Raw genomic sequence first — 15,235 nt, 5'->3', positions numbered from 1 at the left:
AAAATGGAGTTCCTGTTGTGGCGCAGCAGAAACAAATCCGACCAGGAACCATGAGGTTGCGGGTTCGATCCCTGCCCTTGCTCAGTGGGTGAAGGATCCAGCGTTGCCATGAGTTGTGGTGTGGGTCGCAGATGCAGCTCGGATCTGGCAGGGCTGTGGCTGTGGTGTAGGCCGGCAGCTATATCTCCGATGAGACCCCTATCCTGGGAACCTCCATATGCTGTGGGTGAGGCCCTAAAAAAAAAGAACAGACCCAAAAGAAAGGCCACCACACCCAGGACTTCACTGGCAACACCTTTTAATAGGTCAAAGCAGCTGTACAGGTCATTATATTCTTCCTGAGAATAACTTACGTCCCCCAACAAACTACAGGGAGGGTATGTTTTTCAACGTTATTGAACAGAATGGATGGTGAACCGACAGTGAAAGGAAACCAGATCTCCGATTTGCTCAATTCTCTCCTGGGAAGACAGACAAGGAAGGGTGAGTTAGCTCCAGTGGCTGTAAAAGAGTCAACATGGCTTTAATCTTTCTTTATAAATTATATAAAAATGGAAAACAGGGATGGTTCCAGAGCCTCTTCTTAATGCAGGTGGAGGTGCTCTGGTATAAAGCATTTCTGCTTCCAAGAGAAAGAACATTGCTACAAAAACTGGCACATTATTCTGGTGAAAAAAGACAAAAGTTTTTAGTGTGTTCTATAGCTAGTTTCCAACCAAACGCTTCACATACACCCACATGAAAGGCAAAGGCAGGAAAGACCAGAGGGTTGTAGGTTTTTTTCCGAAATGACTCAAGTCTTCAAAATATAGCTTTTATATTCTTCCTCTGTAAAGTGGTATTAGCACACTGCAACTGCAGAGTGTTCTAACAAGGAAACTTCCAGTCTGGGTGGGAAGTCTGTGGTGGGCAAAGGAACTCGCAGCCCCTCGGGCTCCTGGAACTCTCCACTTCCTCCTCCCTTCTTCCAAAGCGCAGCCCAGCTCCTTCGGGAGTCAGCGCATCCCTGCCTCGGCGTTTCCACCAAAGCACATCCTAACGCGGACAAGATCTGCTCTTCAGGACTCGGAAACGCTTCGCATGTACAACGTTCATTCTCAGAAAAATGCCACATCTTGGATCCTGGACTTCTCGGGACACCATGATTAAAGAACCAGAATAAAAACTGAACCCAAATCAAATTGCAGTTAAACTTATACGAGAGAGAAGACTTTCAGCCAGCCGTCAGTCTGGGAGCTGGCGCCGGGCGTGCTGGCGCTGGCGCCCGCGGGCGGGCGGCCTCGCTGCTGGTGGAGGCGGGGGGCGTCCCGGGGGCGCGGCCCGCGCTCAGTGCGGCCTCGCCTGGCCCAGCACCTTCAGCCGGGCCTGGTCGATGACGTCCAGCAGGTTTTTGGCGTCCACGGCCAGGGCGTGCGCAGCCGTCAGCATCTGCTTCTTGTACTCCTGCTGCAGGCTGGTCATGACGTACTGCTGCGCCAGCTTCATCTTGCTGATGAGCTCGCCCAGGTCTGAGTTCAGCAGCTTCTGGGCCATCTCGATCTGCAAGGACAGAAGAGTCAGCAGGGCGGCCTCGGCGGCCTGCAGGGGCGCCCGGGCCCCTTCCTAGGTGCCTCCAAGGGGAAGAGACCGTCCGTCTGTCCCTTAAACGAGGGCCCGAGAGACGACAGGACGTGAAAGCAACGCTTCCTCTAGGAATCCGGCCGCCAGCTCACCCCAGAGCGGCCTCTGCTCCCGCACAGGAGGCCCCCCCGCCCCCCGCCGCCCTCTCGGTTCGCCACCCAGGCTTTATGAACCTCAGGGCCTGGGAGGGCGCCTTCTCCTTGATAACAGCGCGCGTGTGTGTGCAGTGCTTTTCAAGGGTCGTGGAGAGACCACTGCAGGCTCCGCCAGCCACAGCAGGAAGTTAGAAGTGGTCCAGCCAAAACACCCGGCAGCTAAGGTGCCTCTGGCACCTGGCGCCCTTCACTCCTGAGCAAAAGTCTTGCTCACTGTGGAAAACCAGTTCAAGTCCTAATAAAGCAAAGAAACTAGCAAATCCTCTACTTGTCAAGAAAGTCAAAGTTACCCAGCGGCGACCAGAGGCATTTTCTGACATGAGCCAAGTGGTGTCCAGCAGCTGAGCTGACGCCGTTTACAAGAGGCCGGGCACAGGGCTGAGCTGGAGCGCCCTGCATACGCCAGCGGTCAGCCCCGCACGACCTCCCGAGGACACCGTGCACATACAGCCTTCGCAGGCCACCCTCAGCTCGACCTCAGGGAGGCTCTGTAAAATCACGGGCCCCTCCTGCTGTGGCTCGGGGAGTTAAAAACCGACACAGCGTCTGTGAGGATGTGGGTTGGGTCCCTGGCCTCACGCAGGGGGTTAAGGACTGGCATTGCTGCAAGCTGCGGTGTAGGTCACAGATGCGGCTCGGATCTGGCGTGGCTGTGGCTGTGGTGTAGGCCCCAGCTGTGGGGATTCGAGGAGGACTTTGAGGAAGGAGGGCAGGGTGCCTCTCTCTGTCCATTTCTGCAATTTTCATTCTCTACTCTGTCCAGAAGGTTCCATGGCAGCACCAGCCCTGGCCTGTGCCCCTCATGCCGTCCTTTAGGCCAGGACCCCAGGTGGAGGCCGGGGCTTGGCCAGGGGCAGCATTCGCTGGCAGGTCACGACCTGTGGCCTGGGCACAGCAGTCTTGGCTGGCCCCAGGCTGAGGGGTGCGGGGAGCAGCTTCCCCTCGGCCCCCACCGCTCTCACGATGAAGCCACGACCTGCCGGGGACCCCCCGCCTGCAGGGTCAGCAGGGGGTGTGCCCTACCTCTCGGTGTGTGCTAGCTGGCAGGACAGGAATGGTCTCGTCCACAGTGGCCAAGAGCGTCCTCAGGGCCAGGCCGACCTCCTAACAGACAGATCACAGCAGCGTTAGACATGTGAGCACGTCCACCTGGCAGTGGCCATCCTCCCTCCTGGTTAGCACCTGTTTCCCGTGCATCGCTCGCAGGGGGGTTCTGCGTTTGTCTCCCCAGGGCTGACCCTGGTCTCCTCAGGAGGCAGCCCCCAGACTCAGGTCTCTGCACACTCCATGCTCTGCGCTGCTCGGACGATGGGGAAAGTGGTGCCGCAGCCGCCGTGCGCGTCAGTGCCCTCGCGGCTCAAAAGTGCCATGTGCTGGGGGGACCAGCACCCGGGTCTGGCAGCACCGTGTTTGGCGCTCAGAGGCTCCCGTCTCCCCAGTACTTTCCAAAAAGGACTGCGTGGTGGCAGCCTGCTGCAGAGGCCACTCTGACCCCGAGCACAGCAGCCCGTCCCTGCCACCTGGGGCTTAAAGGGACCAACTGTGACTAAAGTTAGTATGACATTAGAGTTACAATTTTTCTTCCATCGAGCCTGCGGCATCCAAAAGTTCCCAGGCCAGGGATGGAACCCTCGCCACAGTAGTGACAGTGCCAGATCCTTAACTGCTATGCCACCAGAGAACTCCTTAGAGCTAAAATTTTTATCACTGTCATTCTTACGAGGCTCAACAATGTAGTGACTCGGGTGCTAAGGTTTACATCGGTAAAGTGTTAGATGCAGTGCAGACAAAACCAGGGTGGAAATGCTAGTTATTTATGTCGAATCAGTTTACAAAGAGAATGTTGCCAAAATAACACAGTTAAAAAGGCAGCTTCTATAAAATCACCATAAAAAGTCTCATTACATACAAAATTCTGATTGCTTCCTGCACATGGTTGAATTTATTATTGCTTTTTAAAAGCCTGTCTGTGGGTTCATGCAAGTTTGACCCTAAGAATTTTGGTTACAATTGCTATGGGAGAACAGTTTTAAAAATGAACCAGGGAGGAGTTCCCATTGTGGTGTAGTGGAAACAAATCTGACTAGGATCCATGAGGACGCAGGTTTGATCCTTGGCCTTGCTAAGTGGGTCAGGGATCCAGCGTTGCCATGAGTTGTGGTGTAGGTTGCAGACATGGCTCAGATTTGGCATTGCTGTGAGCTGTGGTATAGGCTGTAGCTGTAGCTCTGATTCAACCCCTAGCTTGGGAACTTCCATATGCTTCGGGTGCGGCCCATGAAAAAAAAAAAAAGAACCAGGGAGTTTCCACTGTGGCTCGGTGGGTTAAGAACCTGACTAGTATCCATGAGGATGCAGGTTCATCCCTGGCCTTGCTCAGTGGGTTAAGGATCTGGCATTGCCACAAGCTGCAGTGCAGGTGGTATATGTGGCTTGGATCTAGTGTGGCCGTGGCTGTGGTGTAGGCCTGTGGCTGCAGCTCCGATTCGACCCCTAGCATGGGAACTTGCATATCCCATGGGTACAGCCCTAAAAAGACCAAAAAAAAAAAAAAAAAAAAAAAAAGAAGCGGAATGGATTAACTGTTTTCCACAAAACATCACAACTTTTAAGCAGCTATTCCCCACTGATGGTTGAAAAGCAGCTGTTCCAGAGACTGCTATCTGCTGCACTCAAAAGGGTGTTCTGTCCAGAAAACCAAACGACCCTATTAAAACTGGGCAAAGTGCTTGGACAGCCATGTGTCCAAAGCAGACATAGCGAAGGCCAACACAAAAAGTGGCGGAGAAAGACGCCCGGCATCACAATCGCCAGGAAAGGCAGATCAAAACCCTGGCGAGGTACCACCTCAGGCGCATTGGCATGCCCACTCCCAAAACCAAGCCAAAAGAAAACAAGAGTTGGGCCCGACGGGAACCGGAGCGCTGGTGCCCTGCTCCTGGGGATGTAAACTGGGGCAGCCACCGTGGAAACCAGTACAGCGCCTCTCAGAGACTCAGAACGAGAGCGTCCCGCTTCTGGGTAGACACCTAAGGAACGGAAAGCAGGGTCGCCACAGGGCAGCTGCCTGGGCACGCCAGCCCCCTCTCCAAGTCCCAGGGGGACCGGTGGCACGTTTCCAACCTCACTCCGGCTTGCCCTTCTCACTCAGGGTCGCACGCAGGAGCAGCAGCTACGGCCAGACGACGCTGCCGTCCCAGGGCCAGGGTCGGGTCTGAGCTGAGGGGTGCATGGTGGGGCTGGGCTCACCTTCACCATGGGCACGTACTCCTCCGGCGGGGCCGGCTGGATCTTGCTGGACATCTCGATGACCGCCCTCACCAGGCCCGTCACGTTCTCGTACACCCTGTCATTGGACCGGTCCAGGTTGGCAGTGGGAGGAGGGCTGATTTCCTGGGGCTGCAGCTGCCAACACAGAAGCCGGTTATCTCTCTCCTCTCCAGCAGGTGGCGTCCTATCACTGCTACTCATTAGAAAGGGTCTTTAAAAGAGATCAAAGCAGATCCCAACGGATTTTCTCATCTTATGCGATATAGTTCAGTTTGAGGATGACAGAAAAGTAATCCATCCAAGTGACAAATAAGTAAGGCATAATCTTTTCTAACTTTGAGCTCAGTTAAAGGAAATGAGGTGGCCTCAGACCTATTATATGAAAAGCCCCAGATTCATTCAGAGATGTGATTCGTTGTCCCCCCAAATCACTCACCAACAGAGAAAGAATCCAGACATTTCCCACCTGTCTGAGGATTTCAGAGAAAGGTGGCTAAGGGGTCAAGGGTTCCACACTGAGAGGCTAAGAACGCCCACTTGGGTGACTTCCGTGGTAAAACCTGTGTGGCTCAGCTTAGTTGCCTTCAATCCACCTGATGGAAATGTGTGTTCCTTTTATGACTATAAAAAGTGGGTAAAAGCAAGTCCTCTTTGAACAGACACCGCCTGCTTGCAGAACGCTGCTGCGGTGCCAGCAGTGTGGGTGCTGCACTGCCAGTGGGCGTCCTGCTCCCTCACCCAGCAGTCGTGATGGGGGTGAAATGCATGGACATCCGAGAAAGTGTCCATCCCAGAGCCTGGGCACAGACGTCAGCAAATGTTACCCAGGACAGCCTGGGGCCTCTGGGGAACCATCAGCACATTTACAAATTCAACCCGGCCACTCTAGGCACCACCCGTAGCCGGTGCCTGCTTCAGGAAGACTAATTACAGCACCCAGCAGTCATCCACTCGTGAAGCTGCTGCCAGTGCTCAGTCTGCAAGGCTAGGTGCCCGTGGGCCAACTGCCTACGGAGCTGGAACCTGGCTGTTCTAAGTCTGGACTGAGACAGAAAGGGTCAGGAACGTTCCAGCACCGTCTCCCTCTTGGGCGAACATGAATGCTGCTTTTGGTGACAGGCAAAGCCGAAGCACCCTCCCCAAGCTTCCCGATTCCGGGTCCAGAATCACATGCAGAGCTGGGCGGACACACAGACACCACGTGCTTACCCTCCAGGGCTATTGTCCAACGGAAGGTGAGGACAAGTTAAAGAGATTTATCAGAGAGAAGGAAAAAAGAAACACAGTATTAATAAAGGCAGCAGACAAAACCCCCATAAAAACACACAAGCAGAATAAGAGGAGCAAGCGTCGCCTGCTGGCTCAGTTCACTGGCCATCGAAGCGGAGCCTCTGTGCTGTCCGTCCAGGGCACTCGCGGATTGAGCCGGGGTCTGCCATGCACCAAGCTCGTATTCACGAATAAATGAGGAAAACAACATGCAAAGCCCGAGAGTGACAATCTGGTGGCCGTGCAAGAGTCCAAAGAATTAAATAAGGGTCTTTAAAAACAATGAAGGCTCATCTATGCTTGTCATCAGGTTGCTGCCACTGGATTTCTGAGCAATCTGGGAGAAACTGCACGCCCCACTCCCCGGGCCTGGCCCCCAACCCCAACGTCCTTGGAGATGGGTCGACTCGGTCGGCCTGGCTTGGGGCTGTATTTAAAGATATCAGGAGCTTATTTTATTATCGTTATTTTTAAAATTTTTAAATTTTTTTGTCTTTTTGTCTTCTAGGGCCAAACCTGCGGCATATGGAAGTTCCCAGGCTAGGGGCTGAATCGAGCTGTAGCCGCCAGCCTACACCACAGCCACAGCAACGTGAGATCTGGGCCGAATCGCTTGTGGCAACACCAGATCCTTAACCCACCAAGCGAGGCCAGGGATCGAACCCAAGTCCTCATGGATGCTGGTCGGGTTTGCCAACCACTGAGCCACGACGGGAACTCCAGGAGCTTGTTTTAAAAACAAAAACAAACTAAAAGAAAAACCCTTCCCTTGAACCAGTTCTTAATGGTTGGGTTCCTTTACTTCAAACTTAAAAGCTTATTCATGTTTTTTTTTCCTCTACAGCATGAATCAAGGCTATGCTTCTGTAACTTAACAGGCAAAGTTAACCGGGAGAAATACACATGTCCTGCCCTCTTGTTACAATTATCTGAAGAGTATATCCCCTTTGGTATCGAAGTTTAGCAGAACCCTAAATTTTGAGGTTCAGCCCTGCACGCTGTCTTTTCTGAGCACTAGAAAGGAGCTTATTTTACGGGCAACACTCCAAGAGAAGCCGCGTCTGCATTCACTTGCTGTGCTGGGGGCGAGGGTGAGCCGCGCTGAACGTGGCAGGAGCACGCAAGGCCCTCAACGAGAAAGCGCGGCTCCCCGCCGGCGGCTGCAGCCGGAGCCTGCCCAGAGCAGCCGCAGCCTCTGGGAGGGGGAGGGTGTGTTCTACGCCTGTGCCCAGCTCGTGCTACGGGGGCACCGCCACGGCACTCGTGGTGACCATCCTCAGTGACCTCCCAGAGCACCAGTTTGATCTGGAGAGACGTCTAGAACTGGGGCCCTCGTTTCCAGAGCTCAACCGCTGGGAGACGCCTTGGCGGGCGGTTAGGACGCACCACCACCCACAGAGAGGCAGCCAATCCCAGCCATTCAATGGGTCTTTAAAGACTAGATAATTTAGAACCAAAATGGAATACCACCAAGGAGAAACTGAGACTCATTTCTGGCTAAACATTCTTTGGCTGAATTACCTCCATTATATCCAGTTAAAGGCAAGCATTTCTGTGCCAAAAGAGTACTGCGCTTTTCGGCCGGGTTTGAGAACCTCTGCCAGGCAGATGGGTGATGAAGAAAGAGAGACATATCCTTCATACTAATGTTAAAACATGTTTACTGAACGTATCTTAAGTAGAAGCATACTCTCTCTGTTAAGATTTCTACTTGCTTGGGGTCATGGCTCAATGGTTAACAAACCTGACTAGTGTCCATGAGGACGCAGGTTCGATCCCTGGCCTCACTCAGTGGGTTAAGGATCCAGCGTTGCTGTGCTGTGGGTAGAAGATGCGGCTCAGATCCTGTGTTGCTGTGGCTGTGGTGTTGGCCGGCAGCTCCAGCTCCAGTTGGACTCCTAGCGTGGAAACTTCCATAGGCCACGGGTGCCACCCCAAAAAGACAAAAAAAAAAAAAAAAAAAAAAAAAGATTTCTATTTGCTTAGTACCCTGTAACGAGGGTATTTCCCAATTATATTTATTCATATGTCATTCCAAATGTAAAAAATGAATAAGGGTCAGAAATCTAAGCTGATATCTGATCTACTTTTATTTTATTTTTCTAGGGCTACACCCGAGGCATACAGAAGTTCGCAGGCTAGGGGTCAAATCGGAGATGTAGCTGCCGGCCTACACCACAGCCACAGCAACGTGGGATCCAAGCCACATCTGTGACCTACACCGCAGCTCAGCTGGATCCTTAACTCACTGAGTGGGGCCAGCAACTGAACCCTTGCCCTCGTGGATACTAGTTGGTTTTGCTACTGCTGAGTCACAGCGGGCCTCCAACAGAGCTTATCTGAACTGATACCACAGTTCTTGACCCTAAGATGCACCACGATGAAGGAAGAAAGATGCTGCCAACTAAATCAACACACCGCCTTAATTTTAGACATTAAAATGTGAAGACAAAGTGTATCAGAATGGAGAAAGAGGCTGTATTTTGAAAGATAACCCAGCTAAAGGGAAGTTGCGCGCCCTCCCCTTCCACAGGCCCGGAGGAGGGAGGGCGCGGGCCCAGCACATGCGGCTTCGTAAACCCACTTCTGGCCACAGCTGGGAAAGGATGGAAGTCGCCCCGGGCCACGGGGCCGCCTTGGGGGCAGTGAGCCTGCCAAAGGAGGTCTCACTAACCCCAGGCGCCCTGGTCTGACTCACTTGTAAAACCAGAAGCCACCCCAGTCCTTTATTTCAAGGGAACATTCTGTCTGATACAAGGAAACCGTACTTAGACAGTCAGGATTGGACTGAGGCCCTAGAACCTATCACATGAGACAAATACAGAAAAGAGAGTTTTACAGTAAAGCTCATCCTGACTCCGAGAGCATCTGGAACCCACCCAATCCCACCCCCGGCACGTGGCAGGTCGTCACCCTGAGCAGAAGGCTCCCGTGCTCACCTTGACACCCTCGTTGTAACTGTCCCCGGGGCTGCCGAGGCTGCCGAGGCTGGCGAGGTGCCCGGGGGCTCCCGGACGTGGAGGTTTCTTTGGTGGAGCTGCAGGATCTGGTAAAGGAGAGGAGTCCCGTCAAGCAAGGCACGTAAGGAAGCGAATGGGAACAGCTCCCAAACACACGGACTCCAGTGGCCTGCGGAGAGGGCCCTGGAGCAACGCGCTGCTTCCCAACGTTCTAGCCCCGGGCCAAGCTCAGAAAGTGTCCCACCTGCTAAGGCCTGTAGACGGAGACCTGTTTACAAGTCACGAAGTGTTCCGAAGCCAACAGACACAACAAAACCCGCTCCCTCCAGACACACACACTTTGTGACGTGCGATCCATTGCCTTGTTTACCTGGTTTGCCCACAGGCTGATATATGTGTTGGTTTCCAGTCTGTGGGAAAAGAAAACGTTGGGTCAGTGAGTGCAGCAGGTGCACAAAGGTAATGACCTCCCCCCATCGGTGCTAAACGGGGTTCAAAGACCGACGGGATGGGGGAGGGGCCGGCCTTCTGGCCTTGGGTCGGCGGGGGGGGGCGGTTAGGCTAATAAGCAAATGGCGCCAAGAGGGTGCAGGACGACGGCTGTCCCAGAAGGGGTCATGGGATTCCAAGGGAACATGGCCAGGGGAGTCATACCAACTCCTAATTTCCTTTAAAGAAATGGCCACAGGTGTCTCCAGTCCGCCCTCGGGAGTGTGAAATGTGTGTCCTTGGCTCAGGAACCCGCCCCCCTCGTATGACAAGAAGGGGGCGGTCAGAAACAAGATGATCAGAGATTTCGTAGCCCCGGGATGCGCAGACATTCCATGTGCCTACGCCTACAAGTGCAACCGAGACAACTTTCCAAGGCTAATGGGACAAAAAGAAGTCTTTTTAGAACTATATTCTACTTTTCTTTCTTTTCTTTTTTTTTTTTTTTTAACCATACTTAGAGCATGCAGAAGTTCCACGGCTGGGGATCAAACCCGCACCTCAGAAGAGACCTAAGCTGCAGCAGTGACAATGCAGGATCCCTAACCTGCTGAGCCACCAGGGAACTCTTATATTCTACTTTTGAAAAGAAACTTTCCTTGCTTACTTTAAAATAAGAAACTGGTTAAAAATACATATATTTTAAGGTGCTTTACTTTCTACTGAGCAGAGACCCACTTCCCTGGAATACCGGGCCTGTGAGAAGCACATAGTGACACCTGCTCCTATTCCAGAACCACAGCTGCTTTCAACACGCCATGAACACGCCTGGTTTTAAAGACTCACAAAACCCTCCAAGTAGGACGGTGTGAACAACAGGGACGCCTTAACAACTGACTCTGGGTAGCACCTTCCCCATCAATTATTCGTTTAACAATGAGTGAACACCGGTTCTGTTCCACACACTGTTCCAGGCACAAAACAAGGCCCACTCTTTTGCAGCTGACAGAGCAGTGGAGGGAGAGGTAACAGGCAATAAAGGTACAGGACAGTGTGCTGCCCACGGCGGTATAAGGGCTGCATCTGGTGAGAAAAGGAGGAGGATGCGGTGAAGGCGAGGAAAGTGCAGCTTGAAGTAGGAAGGGCCGGCCTTGGAATGCGGCCCTGAGCCAGCTTAAGGTGCAAGAGCCAGGAAGACACTGGGAGGAGGGCAGCGTGGGGATGGAGGGCCCAGGAGAGCAACCTGAGTGTGAGGGACTGAGCTGGCCAGCGCGGCCAGAGGGAGGGCAGTGAACGGGGGAGGTGGGGCCGAAGCTTTACAGAGACACGGACCGCTGCCATGCCACCGTCCACCCGGCGGCAAAAGGATACGACACTCAGGGAACAAGAACATCACCCAGACAATCCTAGTCTCAGAACATTCTGGATCAATTCGACAAAGTCTCCCCCGCCCCCACCGGGCAGTCAGCATGCTGCTGGGAAGGCAGGCAGGAAAGGGCCCGTGCAGAGGGGGCTAGGCCATGGGGTCGGCCGGGCTCTGTTCTGCCAGGCGTCCAGTGCTGGCCCTGGCGGAGTCACCGCCCCGTTTGGGGCGAGGCTTTTCCCACCTGTACACGAGGCTAGTGACACTGACCCACCACGAGGTGGCTGTCACAAAATGAACATGTTGCCAACCTGTATATTATTTTGCAAGTCCAAATAGTTTTTATTTTTACTGTTTATGCACAGAGACGGGATCAGTTTCCATGAGGCAGTGACTAGTGTTTATGAACCAGCTTAGACCTGCCGGCAATCTACACTGCTTTCCACCCAAACGGTTCTCCCGGAAACTGGGACCCATTTTCTAAAGTGTGAAGTGGGAGCACTCTGAGCAGTGGGCCAAACTGCACCTTAGCAAGAACAGAGGACGAAAAGCCAGCAACGGTCCGTGTGCCATCAGCGCCATAACCTAAAGGAGACCCCGGGCAGGAGAGGCCGGAGCCAGGCTGGTGCCTGCCCATGCCGAGTGCACTGTCTGCTGTCCCGCACGGTGACCAGTGACCCTGGGCCCTCGGCTGACGCATGTGTGCAGTGTGGACGGCATGGAGCCTGACGTGCCAGGAGTGCTAAGGGCTCAGTGAGGTGACAGGAGAAAAGCACTCAGCACAGCACCTTGCAGGCCTGGGCACCTTCTCCATCAGGACTAAGCTCTGTCACCCAGGTGCTGTCACACAGAGTCTGTTTCCCAGTGTCTGAGTACTCCTTCTGTCTCGTCCATTCGCTCCAGCTGTGTCACGGGTGCCACATACTAGAACAGAGACTTTTCCTCACTAACAAACGCTGCCATCAGTGATGAGAACGGCTGGTCCCTAGAATAGGGTTCACTTGCATGTTTATCCTCACTCTTTCCTCTTAGCAATTCAGGACGACTGCTAATTTTATGCTGTTGTTATTATTTTTGTCTTTTTTAGGGCCGCACCCACAGCACATGGAGGTTCCCAGGCTAGGGGTCCAATCGGAGCTGCCGGCCTACACCACAGCCCCAGCAACGCCAGATCCATAACCCACGGAGCGAGGCAGGGATGGAACCTGAGTCCTCATGGATGCTAGTGGGGTTTCTTAACCGCTGAGCCACGACGGCAACTCCCCATACCACGTCTTCTTCACCCATTCATCTGTTGATGAACACCTGTGTTGCTTCCATTTCTCGCCTATTTTAAATAGTTCTTCTATGAGCACCGAGGAGCATGTGTCTTTTCAAATTAGTGTTTTTGGTTTTTTAGATATACACACAGGCTTGGAACTGCTGGGTCGCATGGTAGTTCCAGTTTTAGCTTTTGAGAAACCTCCGTTGTGTTTTCCGCCGTGGCTGTACGCGGTACATTCCCAGCAGCAGTGTGGGAAGGTTCCCTTTCCCCCACATCCTCGTTAACATTTGCCGTTTGTGTTCTTTCTGACGACAGCCATCCTGACAGGGTGAGGGGATACCTCACGGTGGTTTCATCTGCACTGTCCTGATGACTGGCCATTTTGAGCATCTTTTCATGCATCTGTTGGCCGTCTGCACGTCCTCTTTGGAAAAATGTTCATTCAGATCTTCTGCTCATTTTCTCATCGGGTTGTTTTTTGGATGTTGAGTTGTAGGAGCTGTTTATATATTTCGTATATTAATCCCATATTGGTGATGTCACTTGCAAATATTTTCTCCTATTCAGTAAGTTGTCTTTTCGTTTTGTGGATGGTTTCCTTTGCTGTACAAAAGCTTTTAGGTTTAATTAGGTTCCATTTGTTTATATATGCTTTTATTTCCTTTGCTTTAGGAGGCATATCAAAAAATATTGCTAGGATTTATATTAAACAGTGTTCCGCCAATGTTCTCCTCAAGAATTTTATGGTTTCTGGTCTTCTATTTACGCCTTTTTTAATTTAAAAAATTTCCTTCTGTTTCTGGTTTTATACTTAGGTCTTTAAATCATTCTAAGTGTATTTTGTATGTGGTGTTAGGAACATTCTGATTTCATTCTTTTACGTGTGCTGCTCAGTTTCCCAGCACCACTTACTGAAGAGACTGTCTTTTCTCTGTTAGATCGTTGTTTTGTCTCCTTTGTCACAGAGTAACTGAACGTATGTGCATGGGTTTATTTCCCTACTCTCTATTCTGTCCCACTGAGCTCTGTCTGTTTTTATGCCAGTACCATGCTATTCTGACGACTGCAGCTTTGTAGTGAAGTCTGAGGTCAGGGCTCGTGATTCCTCTAGCTGTTCTTCTTTCTCAAGAGTTTCAGCTACTTAGGGCCATTTGTGTTTCATACAAGTTTAAAATTAGTAATGCTAGGAGTTCCCGTTGTGGCTCAGTGGTTAACGAATCTGACTAGGAACCATAAGGTTGCGGGTTCGATCCCTGGCCTCCCTCAGCGGGTTAAGGATCCGGCGTTGCTGTGAGCTGTGGTATAGACTGCAGACGTGGCTCTGATCCTGCGCTGCTGTGGCTGTGGTGTAGGCCAGTGGCTACAGCTCCGACTGAACCCCTAGCCTGGGAACCTCCATATGCCGCGGCTGCGGCCCTAAAAAGGACAAAAAGACAAAAAAAAAAAAATTATTTAATGCTAGTTCTATAAAAAATGCAATTAGTATTTTTTTTTTTTTTTGTCTTTTTGCCATTTCTGTGTTGCTTCCATTTCCACTTCTGTGTTGCCATTCACCGGTTCCTAGTCAGATTTGTTAACCACTGAGCCACGACGGGAGCTCCGCAATCAGTATTTTGATAGAAACTGCGTGGAATCTGCAGATTACCTTGGGAAGGAAGGTCATATTTAACAACATGACTTCTTCTAATCCAAGAACATCGTGTATCGTTCTATCGGTTGGCATCGTCTTCAATTCCTTTCATCAGTATTTAAGTAGGTTTATTCCCAGGTAATCTCACTCTTTCGCATGCCGTGGTAATGGAGATTGTTTCCTTAAGTTCCCTAATAGTTCATTCTTGGTGTACAGTCAGGCAACAGATTGCGGCATATTCATTTTGCATCCTGCAACTTCACTGATCTCATCAATGAGCTTTAGTGGTCTTCTGGTGGCATCTTTAGGATTTTCTATGTATAGTGGTAGCATGTCATCTGCAAACAGTGACAGTTCTACTTCTTCCTTTCCAACTTGGATTTCTTTTCTTTTTGTTGTCTTATTGCTGTGGCTAGGACTTCCAAAACCACGATGAATAAAAGTGACAGGAGTTGGCATCCTTGTCTTGGCCCTGATCTTAGAGAAACTGCTTATCGCTGCATGTCATCTTTTCCAATGAGGAAGGAGCAGCACATGCGGCGGTGTCAGATGGGGAGCAGCGTGGCGGCACGGGTGGTCTCGGGGGGCCCAACAGCCTGTCTGCAGGGCTCACTGTGCGTGCTCATCTGCTGGGGATGCCAGACCTTCATGTGCTGGCGACAGAACACACCTTCAAGGGGCAGATCTTGGGGGCAGCTGTATTGTATTGCACAGGTTAAGGAAAGCTATGCGTCTTGGAGCCAGATGACAACAAGCTCTCGTGTGTGTGTGTGTGTGTGTGTGTGTGTGTGTGTTGTCTGTCTGTCTGTCTGTCTGTCTAGGAGTAAAATGGTTTCTTTCTACCCAGAGAGAAACCTTATTGGGGTGGAGTTTTTTAGATTTTTTTTTTTTTTTTTTTTAAAACAAGTGACTGCACCTCTGGCATATGGAAGTTCCCAGGCCAGGGGTCGAGCCACTGCAGAAGCAACGCCAAGGAGTTGTGTTGTAAGCCACATGGGACGTCCGGGGTGGAGATTTAGCTCCCTAAATCTAGTACCTGGTGAGGGCAGGATTCTCTTTTTTATTAGGAATTTCTTTAAGTATTTAAAGAAATTTGCATTTATTTTAACCAGGTGCTTACTAACAGAAATTTTTTTTTTTTTTTGGTCTTTTTGCTATTTCTTTGGGCCGCTCCCTTGGCACATGGAGGTTCCCAGGCTAGGGGTCGAATCGGAGCTGTAGCCACCGGCCTACGCCAGAGCCACAGCAACGCGGGATCCGAGCCACGTCTGCAAC

The 15,235-nt window shown here is 51.6% G+C and overlaps 1 protein-coding gene across 40 annotated transcripts in view; it reads right to left on the bottom strand.

The window, feature by feature from the left end:
• Positions 282-15,235, bottom strand: part of PTK2 (protein tyrosine kinase 2) — a 239,455-nt gene continuing 224,501 nt past the window's right edge. For 22 of the 40 annotated variants that reach the window (XM_021088853.1, XM_021088827.1, XM_021088837.1 and 19 more), the window contains 6 exons: positions 9,645-9,684; positions 9,254-9,360; positions 6,255-6,263; positions 5,025-5,180; positions 2,799-2,879; positions 282-1,539 (listed from right to left, as the gene is read on the bottom strand). In XM_021088853.1, the coding sequence (XP_020944512.1) occupies positions 1,327-1,539; positions 2,799-2,879; positions 5,025-5,180; positions 6,255-6,263; positions 9,254-9,360; positions 9,645-9,684 (606 nt within the window). In that variant the 3' untranslated portion in view covers positions 282-1,326. The remainder of the gene's footprint in view (positions 1,540-2,798; positions 2,880-5,024; positions 5,181-6,254; positions 6,264-9,253; positions 9,361-9,644; positions 9,685-15,235) is intronic. The other 18 variants (XM_021088851.1, XM_021088840.1, XM_021088848.1 and 15 more) reach the window with 1 other exon arrangement.

This window comes from Sus scrofa, chromosome 4 (assembly GCF_000003025.6).
Source record: "Sus scrofa isolate TJ Tabasco breed Duroc chromosome 4, Sscrofa11.1, whole genome shotgun sequence".
Taxonomy (NCBI): Eukaryota; Metazoa; Chordata; class Mammalia; order Artiodactyla; family Suidae; genus Sus; species Sus scrofa.
The sequence above is the reverse complement of the archived record's forward strand: the minus strand, read 5'-3'. Positions and strand labels throughout refer to the sequence as shown.